Raw genomic sequence first — 20,257 nt, 5'->3', positions numbered from 1 at the left:
GTGGCCACCACTCTAGTCCACTGGGAAATTTCCGAGACCTGTTCTCAGGATCGATGGAGGCCTCAGCAGCCCTTTGGCCAGGTCATACATTTTAATTAAAGGAATTATTTCTTGAAAAAGTCTTCTAAAATAGATAAGTTATTAAATTAAAAGGGTTGTCCACTACTTTTACAACCCCTTTTAAAATCTAATAATGCCCCATAGACAATAAAAAAAAGTTATACTCAATTCACACTGTTGTCCTTCTAGCAATGCCAGCTCTGCTTCTTCCAGCACTCACTTGACTTTGTTATGTTGATGGGCTGCAGTGCTCATTTTCTTTGAAGCTGTAGCAGTTTCATCTGAAGGAAGCGCTGCAGCCCATCAGTATAACAATGTCCCACAAGTTCTGGCAGACCAAGCGCCAATGTAGCTAGAAAGGTGCCTGAGGTGAGTCTAAAGTTTTTAATTTTGTGGGCCCTACTACATTTAAGAAGAGTATATCCAAGTACTAAACAACCCGTTAAAGAACAGTGGGGTTCCCAATCTTGGTGACAATTAGGACCCTCAGTCTCTATTCTTGTCTTGAAAATGGAATTTCCCTTTTAATAGACTTGAATGGGGGTTTTGAATGAGTATATTAGTTTAATTCTAGGGTCCTCATTCAAGGCTATCTAGAGGAATGGCTCATCCTTAATTTCCAGTTTACTTTTAAACATGACATGAATTAACTATATTGAAAAAAAATTATTATTGCGGAGCACTTATATAAATTATTCTCGCAAAAGCCTTCATCAGGCCAAGAAAACAATGTACACTAGCTCAGATTATTATAAATTATTATTATAGATTAATCCAAAAAGATCACAGCTCGATGATCTCTTCTCCTAAAATATGACCATTTTGGTCAACCTTCCATCGACTTCAGTTCCATTATTGATATCTTGTGATTTCCTGCTCCAGATCCCTCTTTCATGATTTCTGAGTTTGGCTGTCCTCATCCGATTCATAATCACTAGTTGACCCGCTGACTTCATGTAGGTGGGATTGGTTCCACCTCCGCTCCTCCACCCTAGAGAGGACAAATAGTTCAGAAAATATTTTACAGGTCTAAATAAAACATTTTAAAAGTAAATCTGTGCTCCGACACTTCACTATTGTCATACAAAAAAAAAAAAAAAAAAAAAATCTGTTTCATTTTATCAGTTTTTGAAAACATAGATCTAGAAATGGAAATGTTTGTTTTTGTTACTACCCACAATTTTTGGCATCTCCTGTTTTCCATATTTCACTTTCCAGCTCTACTGTATAGACTGGGGCAGAATAAGCAGAGTTCTCTTGTAAATATGATAAAGCTAAAAGTGAAACTGAAGAAGAATTTTACATCCGGTAAGATTTTGTATGAAGCTCCACTCTCACTTTCTAGGTTTTGATGGTGGAGGTTTTGGTATTTGACCTAAAAACAATGGACAGTGTTGATTCATTGGTCATCAGGAGTTTTTGTCCCATACCCAATATATCGTCTTTCTTCCAAGTCATTCTCACTGGATTGTGAGTCAAACCACAGACAGTTTGGAAATGTCTGCTCCATCTTTACTGTGACACCACTGATCTACAGGGAAAAAAAAAACAACAATATTCCTAAATTTTACAACAGGATACATCATCCAATATAATAGATCTAAAGTTAATTGATGTCAACGAGAAATCCAAGCATCAGACATAAGTAATCTGTGACTTATTTCTACTGTTGGTGTTGCTTAGACTAAGATAATCTTGTACACAGGATCTGATAATAGGTGGGGGACGGGTACAGCAAGTCTGTGACCTGGAGTCTACACCATCGATTTCTCTCGATGGCCACTTGATCATCCCATCCACTTGAGAAGAGTTGATTGTGTATATGACTGTTTGCAATGGTCTATGCCGTTACCTGTATAACGAGCCCCTCTTCTCCATGTTCTATCGATAACATTCAGGTCTGACCCATTTCCCAAAAATGTGAAAGTTTCAGTGATGCACAGCTTACATTGGCAACATTTTGTTCGATTTATTACCAAAAATCCAGCAGGATTGGATTTTAGATTCTGTAATATAATGGTCTTGTAACCACACTGACAAATATGAAAATTTTAGGAAATTTTGTAAAAAAATTGGGACATTTCTGTCATCGCTAAATTACCCTCGTTTGTCACTCAGCCAAAATTATATTTTCCCATTTTATACATTTGCAAAAGCAGTTTCTACCACTCACTTTATGCTATATAGTTGGTTGCCACTGCTTCCTTCTATCTACAGCTCACCTCTGCTTTCCATAACTCTTCCTTCCTCTTAGCCATTGCCGCTTGCGTGTCCCCCATCATTGCGATGAGCAGATTGAACATGAGAAGGAAGGCGATGACACAAAAGGAGCCATAAAGGGGGCTGTACATCTGCGGGGAATCGATGGTATAGTTGGCCGGTCCATTGAGGACATTGAGGAATAGACAGTAGGTGCTGATTAGGGACATCACATAGGGGAAGAAAGAACCAAAAGCTTGTGGATCTACTGTCTGGAAGGTGATATAAAGAGCTGGAAAGGAAAAAGAAAAAGGAAAAGTTCAGTAATTAAGAAACTTTTACCATTTTCATAAGAATGGAAAGGTGGCCAGGCATGCGTAGCTCTCGTCACTTTTGTAGGAGTTCAGACAATTGCCAAGCAAATGTGCCCACCATAGGTAAGGGTATTCCCATTCTCGAGCCTTTATGGCAAATTCACGACTGCATCCATCTCATACCACTGGGAATGAAGAGGTGGCTGCGCATCGCTCTTTACTTTTGTGTGTTTTGAAAAATTGTGCTTGACATTTGTGCTTGACATTTTTGAATTCCCATGGAAGCCATGAAAAAGCAGTAAGTGATGGCGACTGGGATTTCTTGTAAAAAATAAACAAACAATAAAAAAAAAAAAAAAATTATATTCCATAAATGCTTGTGATGAGAATAGACCTTAAAAGGGATTTTAGAGACCATCACATTATTAAATTACAAGCAGGGAGGGTCTAACACAGGAAATCCCGGATTAAAGAAGGTGCGGCTCTTCATTGAGCACTGCATCCCTTTTTTGCTTTTTTTCATAGTGGCCATTCCGATACTGCAACTCTATCCAACTCACCAATAGTAAAAAAAAAAAAAAAAAAAAAAAGTGGAGTGGACGTGGCGCTTGGTCGTGAGCCACAGCCTATTTAGTCTGCTTTATCGACAGTGGTGTGGAGAGCTGGAATCTAATTTTGATGTCCTATTCGAAGGATAGTGCTGAAAACTCTTCCCCACTGGACACCACCTTTCTGCTTGGCTTGTGTGATCATTGCCTATTCTCAGGAAAGTCATGTCTGGCCACAGTAGGGGAAAGACAACATTACAAGAAAGTGCTGATTTTTACTAGAATGGGGGCCACTGCTACAGACCGGTCTGATGCATAGATCGTTGTGCCAAGGTGGGACCTACATTGACGACGTCCATATGTTGTAATGTATATGGGCTGGGGATGTCATTAAGAGATAATGCCTTCAACTTTTGTTTTTTACAGGGTCGTATTAAGGATTAGAAGTGATATAAACCTGTACAAAAAGCAGATGATCAACATGGCTTACCCGAACTGTAACCGCAAACCACCACAGCCATGAGCCAGCAGAACTTCAAGAGATCACTGGCGGCCAACTGTATTACAGAAGAAAGAAGACTTAATATATAGTAATCATGTGCAATATTTGGGATCCTCTTTATTGGGGGTCTCGTTGGTCCACAGCCAGATTTTTTTCTCTGATTAATGGTTTCATTGATTGCAATCTTTGTACCGGTGGCCATTCTTTCCTAACGATTTTGTGGAGAGCTTCAGCTTGTACATATCAGCTCGCCTGAGCAGACAGAGCTTCAGTGCAAGGCAACAGAGACAGGACTTGGATTTCAGACTCACTGCTCATGAAGTTAGCAGCAAATCTGAAAAACCTAGAGCAAAGCGTTACATTAAAAAAAAGAAAAAAAAGTGCCAAATTTATAAATGGCAGATGGAAACTAATTCCTAGAACTTTATAAAAGCCCAATCTAAGGGCAAGACTATTAAAAAATAAATTAAAGAGAATTGTTAAAAAAAAGTAATGCCAATGTAAAAAAAATTATTTGTTTTGAAAACTGGTAAATTTTTCACTTTTTTTTTTTTTTAAAGAGAGGTTTCCTAGTTTTTGAAATGTCCTGTCTCCCAGTCTGGGTATTACTCACCCTCCCCAGGTCCAGTGCTGAGTCTCCACTGCTGCTCTTGGTGGCTGTTATTGTCTGCAGTGTTGACATCCCTTAGACAGAGCTACAGCCAATCACAGATCAGTGGCTCATGCTATCAGCTCAGGCAGAAGTCACTGATTGGCTGGACCTAGCAAGGTTGAGTAAGTCCCATGTTTTATTGTTAATAAACTGCAGGGGGGAAAGGGGGAAACCCCTGCAAGCATTGATTATTTTGCATTTATCATTTTTTTTCTAGCACTGCAATTCCAGAGCCATAACTTTTTAATCTATCCTTAAAACACCTATATGGGGGGGGTGTAGAAACTTTTTTTTAATCTGGGATGGGTCATATTTTTATAATGGTTCCCTTTTGGAGTATGCAGTATTTATCCTCAGGGTAGGAGTTGACCATGCATTGGCTAATCGGGGGGGCACCTGTTCAGCTCATTGGCACCCCACAATACCAATATACAGGGTGGGCCATTTATATGGATACACCTAAATAAAATGGGAATGGTTGGCGAAATCAGCTTCCTGTTTGTGGCACATTAGTATATGGGAGGGGGAAAACTTTTCAAGATGGGTGGTGACCATGGCGGCCATTTTGAAGTTGGCCATTTTGGATCCAACTTCATGTTTTCCAATGGGAAGAGGGTCATGTGACACAAACTTATTGAGAATTTCACAACAAAAACAATGGTGTGCTTGGTTTTAATGTAACTTTATTCTTTCATGAGTTAATTACAAGTTTATCTGTTTATAGCCATTGACATGTCGCAGAGGTTAACACGCGAGGAGCGGATAGAAATTGTGTTGATGTCTGGTGAACGCAGTACCCGGGTCATTGCAGCAGATTTCAGTGCAAGACACCCTACGCAAGAAAACGGTCACCACTTCCTTGTTATTTAGGAGTATCCATATAAATGGCCCACCCAAAAAAGTTTGCCTCATCACTGAGCATAATGTTCTGTGTAAACTGAGGGTCCTGTTCCAATTTTTGCTTTGCCCATTCTGCAAATTCAGCATGGTGATCTGGGTCATGGTCGTTGAGATGCTGCAGCAGCTGGATTTTGTAAGGTGCCATTTGTGAGTAGCTAATATGCGCTGAAGGGATGTTCGACTGATGCCAGATCAGAGCGCTGAATGTGCAGAATGGGCAAAACAAAAATTGAAACTTTTTTGGGTGGGCCATTTATATGGATACACCTAAATAACATGGGAATGGTGACCGTTTTCTTGTGTAGGGTGTCTTGCATTGAAATCCGCTCCTCACTTGTTAACCTCTGCGACATGTCAATGGCTGTAAACAAAGAAACTTGTAAATAACTCATGAAAGAATAAAGTTATGTTAAAAACAAGCACACCATTGTTTTTCTTGTGAAATTCTCAATAAGTTTGATGTGTCACATGACCCTCTTCCCATTGGAAAAAATAAAGTTGGATCCAAAATGGCCGACTTCAAAATGGCTGCCATGGTCACCACTAGTGATGAGAGAGTGTACTCATTGCTCGGCTTTTCCTGAGCATGCTCGGGTGGTCTCCAAGTATTTATGGCTGCTCAGAAATTTAGTTTTCATCGCGGCAGCTGAATGATTTACAGCTGCTAGCCAGCTTGATTACATGTGGGGATTCCCTAGCAACCAGGCAACCCCCACATGTACTCAGGCTGGATAGTAGCTGTAAATCATTCAGCTGTGGTGATGAAAACTAAATCTCCAAACACTAACAAATACTCGGAGGTCACCCGAGCAACGAGTACTCGCTCACCACTAGTCACCACCCATTTGGAAAAGTTTTCCCCCTCCCATATACTAATGTGCCACAAACAGGAAGTTGGTATGACCAACCATTCCCATTTTATTTTGGTGTATGTACAATTGACACCCACTGAGAACGGTGCCGTGATCCCCGTGCCATACAAGTCAGGTAAATTCCATATTGCCATTTTTTTTTCTTTTTTATATCACAATGCCCTTATATTCTTACTTTTCGTATAATGATGGTGAAAGGTCCCAGCATCTGGAAACTACGGGCGAAGTACATGACGTAACACCAGCCCAGGACCAACGCCGCCGACATGGGAAACACTTCTCCTTCTGTATCAGTCAAGCGCAAAACGAAGATGGCCAAGATCAGACAAGAAAAGCAAATTCTGTAAATATAGGAAGATTGACATTATTCAACCATTTCAATCACAGGACAGGATAAAGCTACATGTGTCACCAGATAAGCGGAGCTGTGAAGCCAAGCCAGCCTTCGATACCGAGAAGGGGGCTGGTTTAGCTATTGAAATGAGCAGTCAGCCAGCCCCATTTTACACAGCTCTGGTCACAAACTGTCCTATGTCAGGTAATGAAACTGGAAGAAGCCTTCTGTTGATCTGAGGCCGGAGATTACAGATGAGGATTGGGGCACATCTCAGACACGAACCATATTAGTAAATTGCCAAGTTTAATAAGTTGTGCTCATTTAGCAACATTCTTTTTTGTTGGATGATGCTTTTAAAATATTAAAATGCTAATTTCTGGGTCCCGATTATGAATTTAATAGTAAGCATACAGTTCACTTCTTAGCTCCCCCTAGTGGTGGCAACAACCAGCCAGAATTTTCTTTTTTTTTTTACTATTTATTTTTAGAGCACCATTTGATTCCATGGTGCTGTGCATGGGGTTACATAAACAAATTACAGTCAAGAAACTAAAAAGGGCAGGACAGAGGTCCCTGCCGTTGTGGGCTTACATTCTACAGGATAATGGGGAAGGAGACAGTAGGTTGAGAGGGTTGCAGCAGCTCCGGTGGTGGTGAGGAGGCAACTGAGCCATTGCAGGCTGTAGCTTTCTTGAAAAGATTGGTTTTCAGGTTCCATCTGAAAGTTCCGAATGTTGCGGATAATTGGACGTTTTGGAGGCACAGAATTCTAGAGGACGGGGGACACTCAGGAGAAGTTTTGGAGGCAAATCGGGTGAGGAACGTATAAATGTAGGAGAAAAGGGGGTCTTGGGAGGACCAAAGATTATGGAGGAGACAGATTATGGACCGCTTTGTAGGTCAGCGTCAGTAGTTTGAACTGGATCTGGAGGTAGCGGAGGCGGGAGATGATGAAGGCATGCACTAACATTTTTGTAGATTGACGGTTGATGAAAGGACGAATTCTGGAAATATTTTTGAGTTGGAGACCACAAGAGCTTGGTTGTGCAGTGTGAAGGACAAGGCAGAGTCGAGGGTTACTCTGAGGCATGGGACGTTCAGCACAGAGCAAGGCATGATGTAATTTATAGTGATAGATCGGGTAGGGGAGTTGCATAATCACTATATGGCCAAGGGGCAAAAAACAGGATATGCAGCTTTGCAAAAGAGAACTCTAAACCTCTAAAGATTTATGGACCTAGAATTAAATATTTGAAATATGTCTCTGATAGAGCATGCGCTCAGGGTTTTAGGACGCAAAATTCTTACCTGATCACGTTGAATGGATCCCTCCAGAACATAGGGCTGATGAAGTGCTTTACACCTATTCTGTAGGTCTGTGAAATCTGGAAAAAAAAAAAAAGATTTTTATAAGAATTCTGGACCAAATAATTAAAGGAGTGGGCTTACATGCCCACCAGCAGGCGAGAAGACCCTCCTGTTGGCCAGAGCTAAGATATGAACTTAGTCATAACAGGAATGATCAGGTCATTTCCAAAGGGTGAAACTGGTCAAAAGTGTTTGGAGAAAATATGTTGTACACACCCATGCCCTCTTTTGCAGGCCATGTCCCATTTCACACCCTTGGCTCCCTCCCTCTGAATGTGCATCAGGACACTGGGACTCATTTAGAAACATTCAGAAAGTAAAGCCAGCTTTCAGCGGCGTCTGAGAGAAATGACAACGGGATTGGGAGGTCTCCCTTTTTTCCCCAAGAGCATCCTGGATGTCCTTGGAGAATTGGCAAATATGGTCAACCCTTAATGATTTAGCAAATGTTACATGGTAAAGGTTTCTTTACCTCACTCAGCAAAAGTATAAAAGCCCCAGCGACCGAAATGACTTCACCAACGAGTCTTAAATGATCGGCACGAGTCAAGTAAGCTTCCTAGTGAGGAAAGAAATAGCTGAAGGTTAAGAAAGCAAATTTATAGGTTGTTATAAATCCACAAGTTATGACAAGGTGATTCCCAAAGTAGCTAATAGAAAAAAAACAAATGAAAGATGATTGATTAGATGCAGTTCTTAATTTGGGACCGAGTAGGTCAACATACCATGTCATTGGTATTCCTTGGTTCTTGTAACTTCTTATTACATCTTTGTTCCCTACCATTTGCTGTAAATACAGTCAACCGACACCAAACATTCCAACTTTTCTAAATGGTTTTGAGGGACAATAGTTTGTGCAGCAGAGTTTTTTGGCCTTGACTTCATCAACACTCAGATGCTGGACTTGTTATCATGGTGATGTGTCCATAAGGGGGAAGCACAGCATTGTGCAAGGTTTGTGCACCATCCTGGTCACTTGTGAACTCTTCCAGAAGCGTGAATGGTCTCCTCTCTTTAAGAGGGCCTCCTAGACATTCATGGGGAGTTTACATGCATGCCCATCACTCTTTTCAACCAGCCAATTGGTTATAGTAAGTCTCTCATGCAGTGAAAGTTCTTCCGCAAGAAGAACACTCATTATAACACACAGTTTTAGTAGACTGCTGCTTACTTCTCATCTCTGACACAAATATTACACTAGTCCTCCATATTTTTTCCTCAACGCGACGTTCCATTGCCCTTCTAGGAGTTCTTTATGCTTTATGGGTCTAGGTGTTGTCATCCAATGAGTGTAATGTGCTTTACAGACTGACAAAGGTTTTGATTAAGTCATGTTAGTACTTTGATTTTTTATCATCTCAACATTTGGAAGGTTTTTTTTACATTTCCTTTTACAACTTTTTACCAAACATTGGTCAACATTAACAACCATCTCTTGCTTGACTTGCCGATCTGTACATGAGAAACAGAGTAGAACAAGAGTTAGGATCTTGTCACGTGACGTCCATTGTAAGGCACTTAGCAGTTGGAGTAGATATATGTAAATGGCTGTCATGATGAGTGTCAGGTGTCCATGCTCTGCTCTAATGCATCACAAGGTTGGAAGATGGTGAGGACTTGGTGTAACTATGTGGGATAACATCACCATTTTTCTAAAACTAGGTTACTACAAATTTCCCGAATCATTATTTTTAAGTGAAAGCTAAAAGAATTAGAAACGTGTCCCACCTTCAGGGGTTTCTGAACATATAGAGTGATGTCTCTGGGGTCTGTGTCATTTCCACGTTCTGCCAACTTAAGTGGACGGAAGGCACAACACAGTGAGACACAGATCATATAAGAAATATAGCCTGCTGCAAGGAACCAAATGTATGGGCGTCCTGTAGATTTCCATTTCTTTTGCAGTAGCTCCTTAACTGGAGAAATGTTCAGTATTTTATGAGCCTAGATGATAAAATACAGAAAGATAGTCAGAATTATATTCCTGTACATAGGGGCAGTATTATAGTAGTTATACTCTTGTACATAGGAGCAGTATTATAGTAGTTATATTCTTGTACATAGGAGCAGTATTATAATAGTTATATTCTTGTACATAGGAGCAGTATTATAGTAGTTATATTCTTGTACATAGGGGCAGTATTATAGTAGTTATATTCTTGTACATAGGGGCAGTATTATAGTAGTTATATTCTTGTACATAGGGGCAGTATTATAGTAGTTATATTCTTGTACATAGAGGCAGTATTATAGTAGTTATATTCTTGTACATAGGAGCAGTATTATAGTAGTTATATTCTTGTACATAGGGGCAGTATTATAGTAGTTATATTCTTGTACATAGGGGCAGTATTATAGTAGTTATATTCTTGTACATAGGGGCAGTATTATAGTAGTTATATTCTTGTACATAGGGGGCAGTATTATAGTATATTCTTGTACATAGGAGCAGTATTATACTAGTTATATTCTTATACATAGGGGGCAGCATTATAGTAGTTATCTATATAAGAGGCATCGTGATCACTCGCTAATCCCGCCCCCTGCACAGTATCTCTGCCCCCACACATCACCACATATAATCCCGCCCCCCACACCATATTACCACACATAATCCCGCCCCCCACATTACCATACGAGGCTCCATCCCCACACATTACCATACGAGTCTCTGTCCCCACACATTACCACACAAATCCAGTTTGCTTTTGATTTTACACTGTGAATAAAATGTATTAGTATTATTCTGATTTTTAATTATTTATTAACTTCATTTTAAGTTAATTTACCACCTGCATAAGCGCTATTGAATGTTGTCATTATTTACTTTAGTTTAATCACTAGCAGCGTTAATTAGATAGCAATGAGCGTGCCGAGCGTTAGCTGGCTGGAAACAGCTAGTATTCTTATATATGGGGTATTATAGACACATGCACTTGTATGCTGCATATAAAGAATATGGAATTCAGCAAGGTTTCTGCGTTTCATGGCAAAAAAAAAAAATGAAGGATCATTACTAGTATTGATACGTACCTCGCTCTTGCTGGATGTTGCAATTAGCTCAAGCACTGACTGCTGACCTTCCCAGGAATCAAGTTCCAATATGTCGTACATCATGGTGCAGACAGGACCAAAAGTCCACTGGAGTTTTCTTTTCTTCTGAATCAAGTGCTGGAACATCTGTCATGAGATGATATTTAGAAGAATCAGATGTCTTACAGGCCTCTGAAAACATATTCTCAGTTACAATCAATCATGCATTATGATGGAAACAAGAAATTCCCTTACAGTCACATTTCCTTCTACGATGGCCAACCTCAGTGGTGTAAGTCCTCGAGCATTGGGAATGTCAATGAGAGTTTTCCCACTATCCTGCGACATGAAGAAGTCAAACATCTGGCATGAATGACTTTGGTTGGGTTGAAGAACAAGGATGTGTAGAACTGTGTTACCTGAAAGGAGCATAAAAGCTATAGATATACCATTGTGTAGTTTAGAGGTCAGAGGTATTACATGTTTTCTTCCAGCCTTTTCACACCCCATCTGGTAATTAAGCTAAAAATCATAGTACAGTATACAGGATCTATATAGTGACATTCATATATGGGCCATCTTGGTATTTGAAAATCTCAGAAGTACGTTACCCGCTTCTGCCCATCACCTCTGTGCATGCGCGATAAACCTTCAGCACTACTATACCTACTGTGCCCTTATTTCTTATCATATTGTAATGAATGCTCTGTTTGAGGAGCCAAATCTCTAAGCTTAAATTATGTAAAACATTTATCTGCCATGTAATAAGGTGTCCCTGTTTATAATGCAGCCAAGATATTGAAGGGACATACACAGATGCTTCTAAATAGATAATCTTCCAGAGGACATAGCTGCAGGTAAAGGGTTAATCTTCTAGAGGAGGACATAGCTGCTAGTAAAAGGATAATGTTCTACAGGAAGTTAGTTATACATGCTTGTAAAATGCTAGTCTGAATTTTTAAACTAGGAAGAGAAGGCAATAATCAAATTAACATTTGTTGTTGCAATTACTAGCCTCCTTCTTCCCTTGCTGCTCCATAATAACAGGAATATCAGCAATTGCTTCTTTTGGATTTCATCCATTATGAGATAAGAGAACAGTGCGGATCTCCATGTATTTTCTTGTCTCCCCAACAAAGTGCTATTTTTTGGGTCAACAGCAAAGTCTCACATAACTGTCAAACTAGTGAGATCATGGAAACCCCATCTTAACCCCTTCATGACCCAGCCTATTTTGGCCTTAATGACCTTGCCGTTTTTTGCAATTCTGACCAGTGTCCCTTTATGAGGTAATAACTCAGGAACGCTTCAACGGATCCTAGCGATTCTGAGATTGTTTTTTCGTGACATATTGGGCTTCATGTTAGTGGTAAATTTAGGTCGATAATTTCTGAGTTTATTTGTGAAAAAAACGGAAATTTGGCAAAAAATTTGAAAATTTCGCAATTTTCACATTTTGAATTTTTATTCTGTTAAACCAGAGAGTTATGTGACACAAAATAGTTAATAAATAACGTTTCCCACATGTCTACTTTACATCAGCACAATTTTGGAAACATTTTTTTTTTTTGCTAGGAAGTTAAGGGTTAAAATTTGACCAGTGATTTCTTATTTTTACAACAAAATTTACAAAACCATTTTTTTTAGGGACCACCTCACATTTGAAGTCATTTTGAGGGTTCTATATGGCTGAAAATACCCAAAAGTGACACCATTCTAAAAACTGCACCCCTCAAGGTGCTCAAAACCACATTCAAGAAGTTTATTAACCCTTCAGGTGTTTCACAGCAGCAGAAGCAACATGGAAGTAAAAAATGAACATTTAACTTTTTAGTCACAAAAATGATCTTTTAGCAACAATTTTTTTATTTTCCCAGCGGTAAAAGGAGAAACTGGACCACGGACGTTGTTGTCCAATTTGTCCTGAGTACGCTGATACCTCATATGTGGGGGTAAACCACTGTTTGGGCGCACGGCAGGGCTCGGAAGGGAAGGAGCGCCATTTGACTTTTTGAATGAAAAATTGGCTCCAATCTTTAGCCCACCCCATGTCACGTTTGGAGAGCCCCCGTGTGCCTAAACATTGGAGCTCCCCCACAAGTGACCCCATTTTGGAAACTAGACCCCCCAAGGAACTTATCTAGAAGCATAGTGAGCACTTTAAACCCCCAGGTGCTTCACAAATTGATCCGTAAAAATGAAAAAGTACTTTTTTTTCACAAAAAAATTATTTTAGCCTCAATTTTTTCATTTTCACATGGGCAACAGGATAAAATGGATCCTAAATTTTGTTGGGCAATTTCTCCTGAGTACACCAATACCTCATATGTGGGGGTAAACCACTGTTTGGGCACATGGTAAGGCTCGGAAGGGAAGGAGCGCCATTTGACTTTTTGAATGAAAAATTATCTCCATCGTTAGCGGACACCATGTCGCGTTTGGAGAGCCCCTGTGTGCCTAAACATTGGAGCTCCCCTACAAGTGACCCCATTTTGGAAACTAGACCCCCCAAGGAACTTATCTAGATCCATAGTGAGCACTTATAACCTCCAGGTGCTTCACAGAAGTTTATAACGCAGAGCCGTGAAAATAAAAAAATAATTTTTCTTTCCTCAAAAATGATTTTTAGCCCAGAATTTTTTATTTTCCCAAGGGTAATAGGAGAAATTGGATCCCAAATGTTGTTGTCCAGTTTGTCCTGAGTACGATGATACCCCATATGTGGGGGTAAACCACTGTTTGGGCGCACGGCAGGGCTCGGAAGGGAAGGCACGCCATTTGGCTTTTTGAATGGAAAATTAGCTGCAATCATTAGCGGACACCATGTCGCGTTTGGAGAGCCCCTGTGTGCCTAAACATTGGAGCTCCCGCACAAGTGACCCCATTTTGGAAACTAGACCTCCCAAGGAACTAATCTAGATGTGTGGTGAGCACTTTGAACCCCCAAGTGCTTCACAGAAGTTTATAACGCAGAGCCGTGAAAATAATAAATGTGTTTCCTTTCCTCAAAAATATTTTTTTAGCCCAGAATTTTTTATTTTTGCAAGAGTAACAGGAGAAATTGGACCCCAAAAGTTGTTGTCCAGTTTCTTCTGAGTACGCTGATACCCCATATGTGGGGGTAAACCACTGTTTTGGCACACGTCGGGGTTCGGAAGGGAAGTAGTGACGTTTTGAAATGCAGACTTTGATGGAATGCTCTGCGGGCATCATGTTGCGTTTGCAGAGCCCCTGATGTGCCTAAACAGTAGGAACTCCCCACAAGTGACTCCATTTTGGAAACTAGACCCCCAAGGGAACTTATCTAGATGTGTGGTGAGCACTTTGAACCCCCAAGTGCTTCACAGAAGTTTATAATGCAGAGCCGTGAAAATAATAAATGTGTTTCCTTTCCTCAAAAATATTTTTTTAGCCCAGAATTTTTTATTTTTGCAAGAGTAACAGGAGAAATTGGACCCCAAAAGTTGTTGTCCAGTTTCTTCTGAGTACGCTGATACCCCATATGTGGGGGTAAACCACTGTTTGGGCACATGCCGGGGCTCGGAAGGGAAGTAGTGACGTTTTGGAATGCAGACTTTGATGGAATGGTCTGCGGGCATCATGTTACGTTTGCAGAGCCCCTGATATGCCTAAACAGTAGAAACCCCCCACAAGTGACCCCATTTTGGAAACTAGACCCCCCAAGGAACTTATCTAGATGTGTGGTGAGCACTTTCAACCCCCAAGTGCTTCACAGAAGTTTACAACGCAGAGCCGTGAAAATAAAAAATCATTTTTCTTTCCTCAAAAAAGATGTTTTAGCAAGCAATTTTTTATTTTCACAAGGGTAACAGGAGAATTTGGACCCCAATATTTGTTGCCCAGTTTGTTGTGAGTACGCTGATACCCCATATGTGGGGGTAAACCACTGTTTGGGCGCACGTCAGGGCTCGGAAGGGAAGTAGTGACATTTGAAATGCAGACTTTGATGGAATGGTCTGCGGGCGTCACAGTGCATTTGCAGAGCCCCTGATGTGCCTAAACAGTAGAAACACCCCACAAGTGACCCCATTTTGGAAACTAGACCCCCCAAGGAACTTATCTAGATGTGTGGTGAGCACTTTCAACCCCCAAGTGCTTCACAGAAGTTTACAACGCAGAGCCGTGAAAATAAAAAATAATTGTTCTTTCCTCAAAAATTATGTTTTAGCAAGTAATTTTTTATTTTTGCAAGGGTAACAGGAGAAATTGGACCCCAACAGTTGTTGCCCAGTTTGTCCTGAGTACGCTGGTACCCCAAATGTGGGGGTAAACCACTGTTTGGGCGCACGTCGGGGCTTGGAAGGGCGGGAGCACCATTTGACTTTTTGAACGCAAGATTGGCTGGAATCAATGGTGGCGCCATGTTGCGTTTGGAGACCCCTGATGTGCCTAAACAGTGGAAACCCCTCAATTCTAACTTCAACACTAACCCCAACACACCCCTAATCCTAATCCCAACTGTAGCCATAACCCTAATCACAACCCTAACCCCAACACATCCCTAACCACAACCCTAACCGCAACAGACCCGTAACCCTAATTCCAACCCTAATCCTAACCCTAATCCCAACCCTAACCACAACTGTAACCCCAACACACCCCTAACCCTATCCGTAACCCTAACCACAAGCCTAATCTTAACCCTATTTCAAACCCTAGCCCTAATTCCAACCCTAACTCTAATTCCAACCCTAACCCTAAGGCTATGTGCCCACGTTGCGGATTCGTGTGAGATTTTTCCGCACGATTTTTGAAAAATCTGCAGGTAAAAGGCACTGCGTTTTACCTGCGGATTTACAGCAGATTTCCAGTGTTTTTTTGTGCGGATTTCACCTGCGGATTCCTATTGAGGAACAGGTGTAAAACGCTGCGGAATCCGCACAAAGAATTGACATGCTGCGGAAAATACAACGCAGCGTTTCTGCACGGAATTTTCCGCACCATGGGCACAGCGGATTTGGTTTTCCTTAGGTGTACATGGTACTGTAAACCTGATGGAAAACTGCTTCAAATTCGCAGCGGCCAATCCGCTGCGGATCCGCGGCCAATCCGCTGCGGATCCGCTGCCAATCCGCTGCGGATCCGCTGCCAATCCGCTGCGGATCCGCTGCGGATCCGTTGCCGATCCGCTGCGGATCCGCTGCGGATCCGCTGCGGATCCGCTGCGGATCCGCGGCCGATCCGCTGCCAATCCGCTGCCGATCCGCTGCCGATCCGCGGCCGATCCGCTGCGGGTCCGCTGCCAATCCGCTGCGGATCCGCGGCCAATCCGCTGCCAATCCGCTGCCGATCCGCGGCCGATCCGCTGCGGGTCCGCTGCCAATCCGCTGCGGATCCGCGGCCAATCCGCTGCCAATCCGCTGCCGATCCGCTGCCGATCCGCGGCCGATCCGCTGCGGGTCCGCTGCCAATCCGCTGCGGATCCGCGGCCAATCCGCTGCCAATCCGCTGCCGATCCGCTGCCGATCCGCGGCCGATCCGCTGCGGATCCGCTCTGTGTGCACATGCCATAACCCTACCCCTAACCCTACCCGTAACCCTAACCCTACCCCTAACCCTACCCCTAGTTCTAACCCTAACCCTAGTGGAAAAAAAAAAAAAAAAAAAATTCTTTATTTTATTATTGTCCCTATGGGGGTGATAAAGGGGGGGGGGGGGGGGGGGTTATTTATTATTTTTTTTATTTTGATCGCTGTGATAGAACCTACCACAGCGATCAAAATGTACCTGTAAGGAATCTGCCGACTGGCAGATTCGGCGGGCGCACTGAGCATGCGCCCGCCATTTTCCAAGATGGCGGCGCCCAGGGAGGAGACGGCCGGACACCGGGAGGATCGGTAAGTATGAAGGGGTGGTGGGGGGGTGGATCGGAGCACAGGGGGGGTGATCGGAGCACAGGGGGGGGGGATCTGAGCAAGGAGGGAGCGGACAGCAGGACGGGGGAGCCGGCAGGCGGACGGAGGGGACCGGAGGACTAACGGAGCACTGGGGGGGCGATCGGTGGGTGTGGGGGGGGGCACTTTAGTATTTCCAGCCATGGCCGATGTTATTGCAGCATCGGCCATGGCTGGATTGTAATATTTCACCAGTTTTTTAGGTGAAATATTACAAATCGCTCTGATTGGCTGTTGAAAGTGAAACTGCCAATCAGAGCGATCGTAGCCACGGGGGGGTGAAGCCACCCCCCCTGGGCTGAAGCACCACTCCCCCTCTCCCTGCAGATCGGGTAAAATAGGAGTTAACCCCTTCACCCGATCTGCAGGGACGCGATCATTCCATGACGCATACGCTGCGTCATAGGTCGTTTTGGCACCGACTTTCATGACGCAGCGTATGCGTCAAAGGTCGTTAAGGGGTTAAACCTCCTTTTCATAAAGGACCACAGTTTTCATAGCCGATAGATTTCAGTGTAAAAAAAATATCTGGCAAGTTGGATTTTTTTGGAAGTGACTCTACTTGCCAAGAAAAGCTGCCTTGAGTATATGGTCGCCTTAATACTTGTTGTCACGATATGGTATGAAATATCATATAAGTTTAGTTCTCTTGCTAGCATGCTGTGGGCTAAGCCCCCCTTCTTGGAGTGATTCTGCAACAGCTTGTAGCTGCAAATTCCTGACTTTCAGCTCACAAGCCCTCATCCCCCTCGCCAAGGTATTTACGACCGGCATTTCCTGTAGTGGAAAGTGACCAGCTTTAACTGGATTAGAAACTTCCAGAATCCATGAAAGTCCTGTGTTCTGTTTTTGTAAGATATTAGGCCAACCATTTAAGATAGGAACACGAAAATATGTATTCTTAATCTCCATCGGAGCATCTATCCAGCACTCTAAAACATGAGCTTCTAACTCCATCAGGTAAAGAAGTAGGGATTTCTCTGTAAATATACATCCCAAATAGGACATATTTGATCTCACTAGAATGCCAGCAATAATACGAGATGAATGCTGGGCGTGGTATGATTATGACATGCTCTGTAGCGAGGTTACGGGCATCAGATATATGTAATGCACAGTTAGTAAAACTGAAGAGGTAGGAGGGTTTGGAAAAGCCAGCCCTTTCTGTGATGTCACAGGCTGTAGGTTTTAAATTTCAACCAGGCTTCCAGGAGTCAGTTTCCAGTTTTTACCTGAGCAGTCTGTCTGCTGTCTATCCAGACCTACTGATGCATTTTGACGTATAGGAACGCCACTAGCCTGGTTGCCTGGAATACTCTGAACACATGTAAGTGTTATTTCTCATGTTATTCCCTTTTTTTTTTATAATTACCTTGTACATATTTGCAATTGTCTCTTTTGTAACATCTTTGTAATATTTTTTATATAAACACTGCCTGAAAATCATTTATGGGGTAGAATATTTAATACTAGTTTGTTCTTCCTGCCCTAAACCATACCCTGTCTCTGAAGGGAATTACGCTACTGTTTTGGGTTAGCTTCGGACCCGTTTAACCGAAGCTGGTGGCGGCACTACCGTGTGCAGGCCTTTGGGTGGCATTGTAGCGACTGCGGCTTGATAATTATTGTTCCTGCCTGAGCGGGAGTAGCTATCATGTCGCTGCAGCGTGCCCAATAGCCAGTACATAGCAGGCAGCCGTTCTGGCAACTAATTACCCTAGGTGCAGTACCTAATCTGACCTGAGTGTAAGGGGGGCGCCAGAGAGCTGCAAGTGTTAAGTGGAACTGTAAGCGGGATACATAAGCCCCTGCAGTTCGTGGTATATTGAAGAGCAGTGGGATACCTGGAATAAACCCCTGCTGTAAACTAAGGTCAATAGTCTCGTGTGTGTCTTTTTATCACATTGTGGAGTGGAGGGATAACGAAGATAAGCCCCCTGCACATGTGATAGCCATCTGTTGGCCTAAAGTCACCCCGATCCGTGACGTAGGGGTGACGGTCATGGTGTGGATCCCTGACATATTGGTGGAAGCGGTCAGGGGTTCCTGACACTTGTGCATGCTGATTTTCAACGAAAGACCACCTTCAGATGAGTATTAGAACCAGTAATGTCCTGAATGAGACAAAGGAGTCAAGAATATCTCGCTGAGAAGAAAAGACTATAAACACAAGGGAGAACATTCTAGAGATCATAGAATACTTTCCAACTTTCCCGGAATGCCTGGAAGAGTTTTGTTAGAAGTGGAGACAGTGTAATTCAGATATTTACCAAACATAACAATAAGACTGCCTGGAATTCAATGCTACCAAAAAAGTGGTTTTCTCAAGAAAGGTTGCGTGGAAAGGATGTAATCCACAAAGATATGCACTTCCAGAATAGCTTGGTTGCCTTGCTCTTAAGTTAGTCTATAGCAGCCAAACCAAAGAATTGGGTATCAGTAATGACCTCCATCTTTCTTATCTTTGAAGCTGTAGGTAAAGGTCCAAAATATACATACCCCAAGAGTCCTTGACCTGAAGGTTGGCTCCATGATCTAAAAGCATCTTCACAATCTCAATGTTCCCTACACACGCTGCAAAGGTCAGTATGTGCTCTCCTAAAAGACATTAGACAATTTTGAATCCATGTGATAGGACGGGAGGAGAAAACCAATACAGGGGGTGAAATAAGTATTGAACACGACACCAATTTTCTAAGTAAATCTATTTCAAAGATGCAATTGACAAAGTTCTCACAAGATGTTGGTAACAACCCATTCAATCTACACAGGCAAAGACACCAAACAATTGATATTCATAAATTAGGTCACACGTAATAATGAGAAATGACACAGGGAAAAAGTATTGAACAAAGAAATAGGTGCAAAAAGACATGGAAAGTCATCACAAAAGTGGAAATATTTCAGTAATTAGAAAGCAATCCTGCCACTTAGTGAAAAATAATATCAGTTGGTTAAACTAATGGCCTATAAAAAGGTGTCTCAATAGCAAAGATTGACAAGAAAACATCTCGATGGGAAAAACCAGTGACCTGTCTACAGACCTTCAGAACCTTATTGTTGCAAAACATACTGATTGTTATGGAAGAGTTTCTAAACCACTGAAGTTTCTCTGAGCACTTTTGGGGTCATAATCTGGAAGTGGAAAGAACATAATTTCACCATAAACTAGTCTCAACCAGGTGCTCCATGCAAGATTTCAGACAGAGGAGTTGTCCAAGAGCCGAAGACCACCTGTGGAGAGTTACAGATTAACCCGGAATCAGCAGGTACAAAGTTTCAAAGAAAACTAAGTAATGCACTCAACTTCCGTGGTCTGCATGCACACTTACCACATAAGACACCATTGCTGATCAAAAGCATGTCCAACATTTATAGAAGCCTGTGACACACTGAGGATATAGTCAGTCAGAAGAAACCAAAATTGAGCTCCTTGGTTGCCATAATTCACACTGTTTGGAGGCCAAAAGGCACTGCATGTAACCCCAAAAACACCACACCACCAGTGAAATTTTAGAGGTGAGAACATCATGGTGTGGGGCTGTTTTTCAGCATAT

The 20,257-nt window shown here is 42.2% G+C and overlaps 1 protein-coding gene across 1 annotated transcript in view; it reads right to left on the bottom strand.

Moving 5' to 3' along the window:
• Nucleotides 1-801: 801 nt before the first annotated feature.
• LOC143769517 (transient receptor potential cation channel subfamily V member 6-like) overlaps nucleotides 802-20,257 on the bottom strand; it is a 28,370-nt gene continuing 8,914 nt past the window's right edge. The window contains exons 5-15 of the mRNA XM_077258143.1: nucleotides 19,200-19,298; nucleotides 11,041-11,204; nucleotides 10,786-10,932; nucleotides 9,481-9,696; nucleotides 8,225-8,311; nucleotides 7,693-7,769; nucleotides 6,223-6,388; nucleotides 3,612-3,678; nucleotides 2,283-2,551; nucleotides 1,491-1,591; nucleotides 802-1,051 (exon numbers count right to left, since the gene is read on the bottom strand). Coding sequence (XP_077114258.1) covers nucleotides 952-1,051; nucleotides 1,491-1,591; nucleotides 2,283-2,551; nucleotides 3,612-3,678; nucleotides 6,223-6,388; nucleotides 7,693-7,769; nucleotides 8,225-8,311; nucleotides 9,481-9,696; nucleotides 10,786-10,932; nucleotides 11,041-11,204; nucleotides 19,200-19,298 — 1,493 coding nt within the window. The 3' untranslated portion in view covers nucleotides 802-951. The remainder of the gene's footprint in view (nucleotides 1,052-1,490; nucleotides 1,592-2,282; nucleotides 2,552-3,611; nucleotides 3,679-6,222; nucleotides 6,389-7,692; nucleotides 7,770-8,224; nucleotides 8,312-9,480; nucleotides 9,697-10,785; nucleotides 10,933-11,040; nucleotides 11,205-19,199; nucleotides 19,299-20,257) is intronic.

Source organism: Ranitomeya variabilis, chromosome 4 (genome assembly GCF_051348905.1).
Source record: "Ranitomeya variabilis isolate aRanVar5 chromosome 4, aRanVar5.hap1, whole genome shotgun sequence".
NCBI classification, from domain to species: Eukaryota; Metazoa; Chordata; class Amphibia; order Anura; family Dendrobatidae; genus Ranitomeya; species Ranitomeya variabilis.
This window is presented reverse-complemented; position numbering and strand designations above follow the sequence as displayed.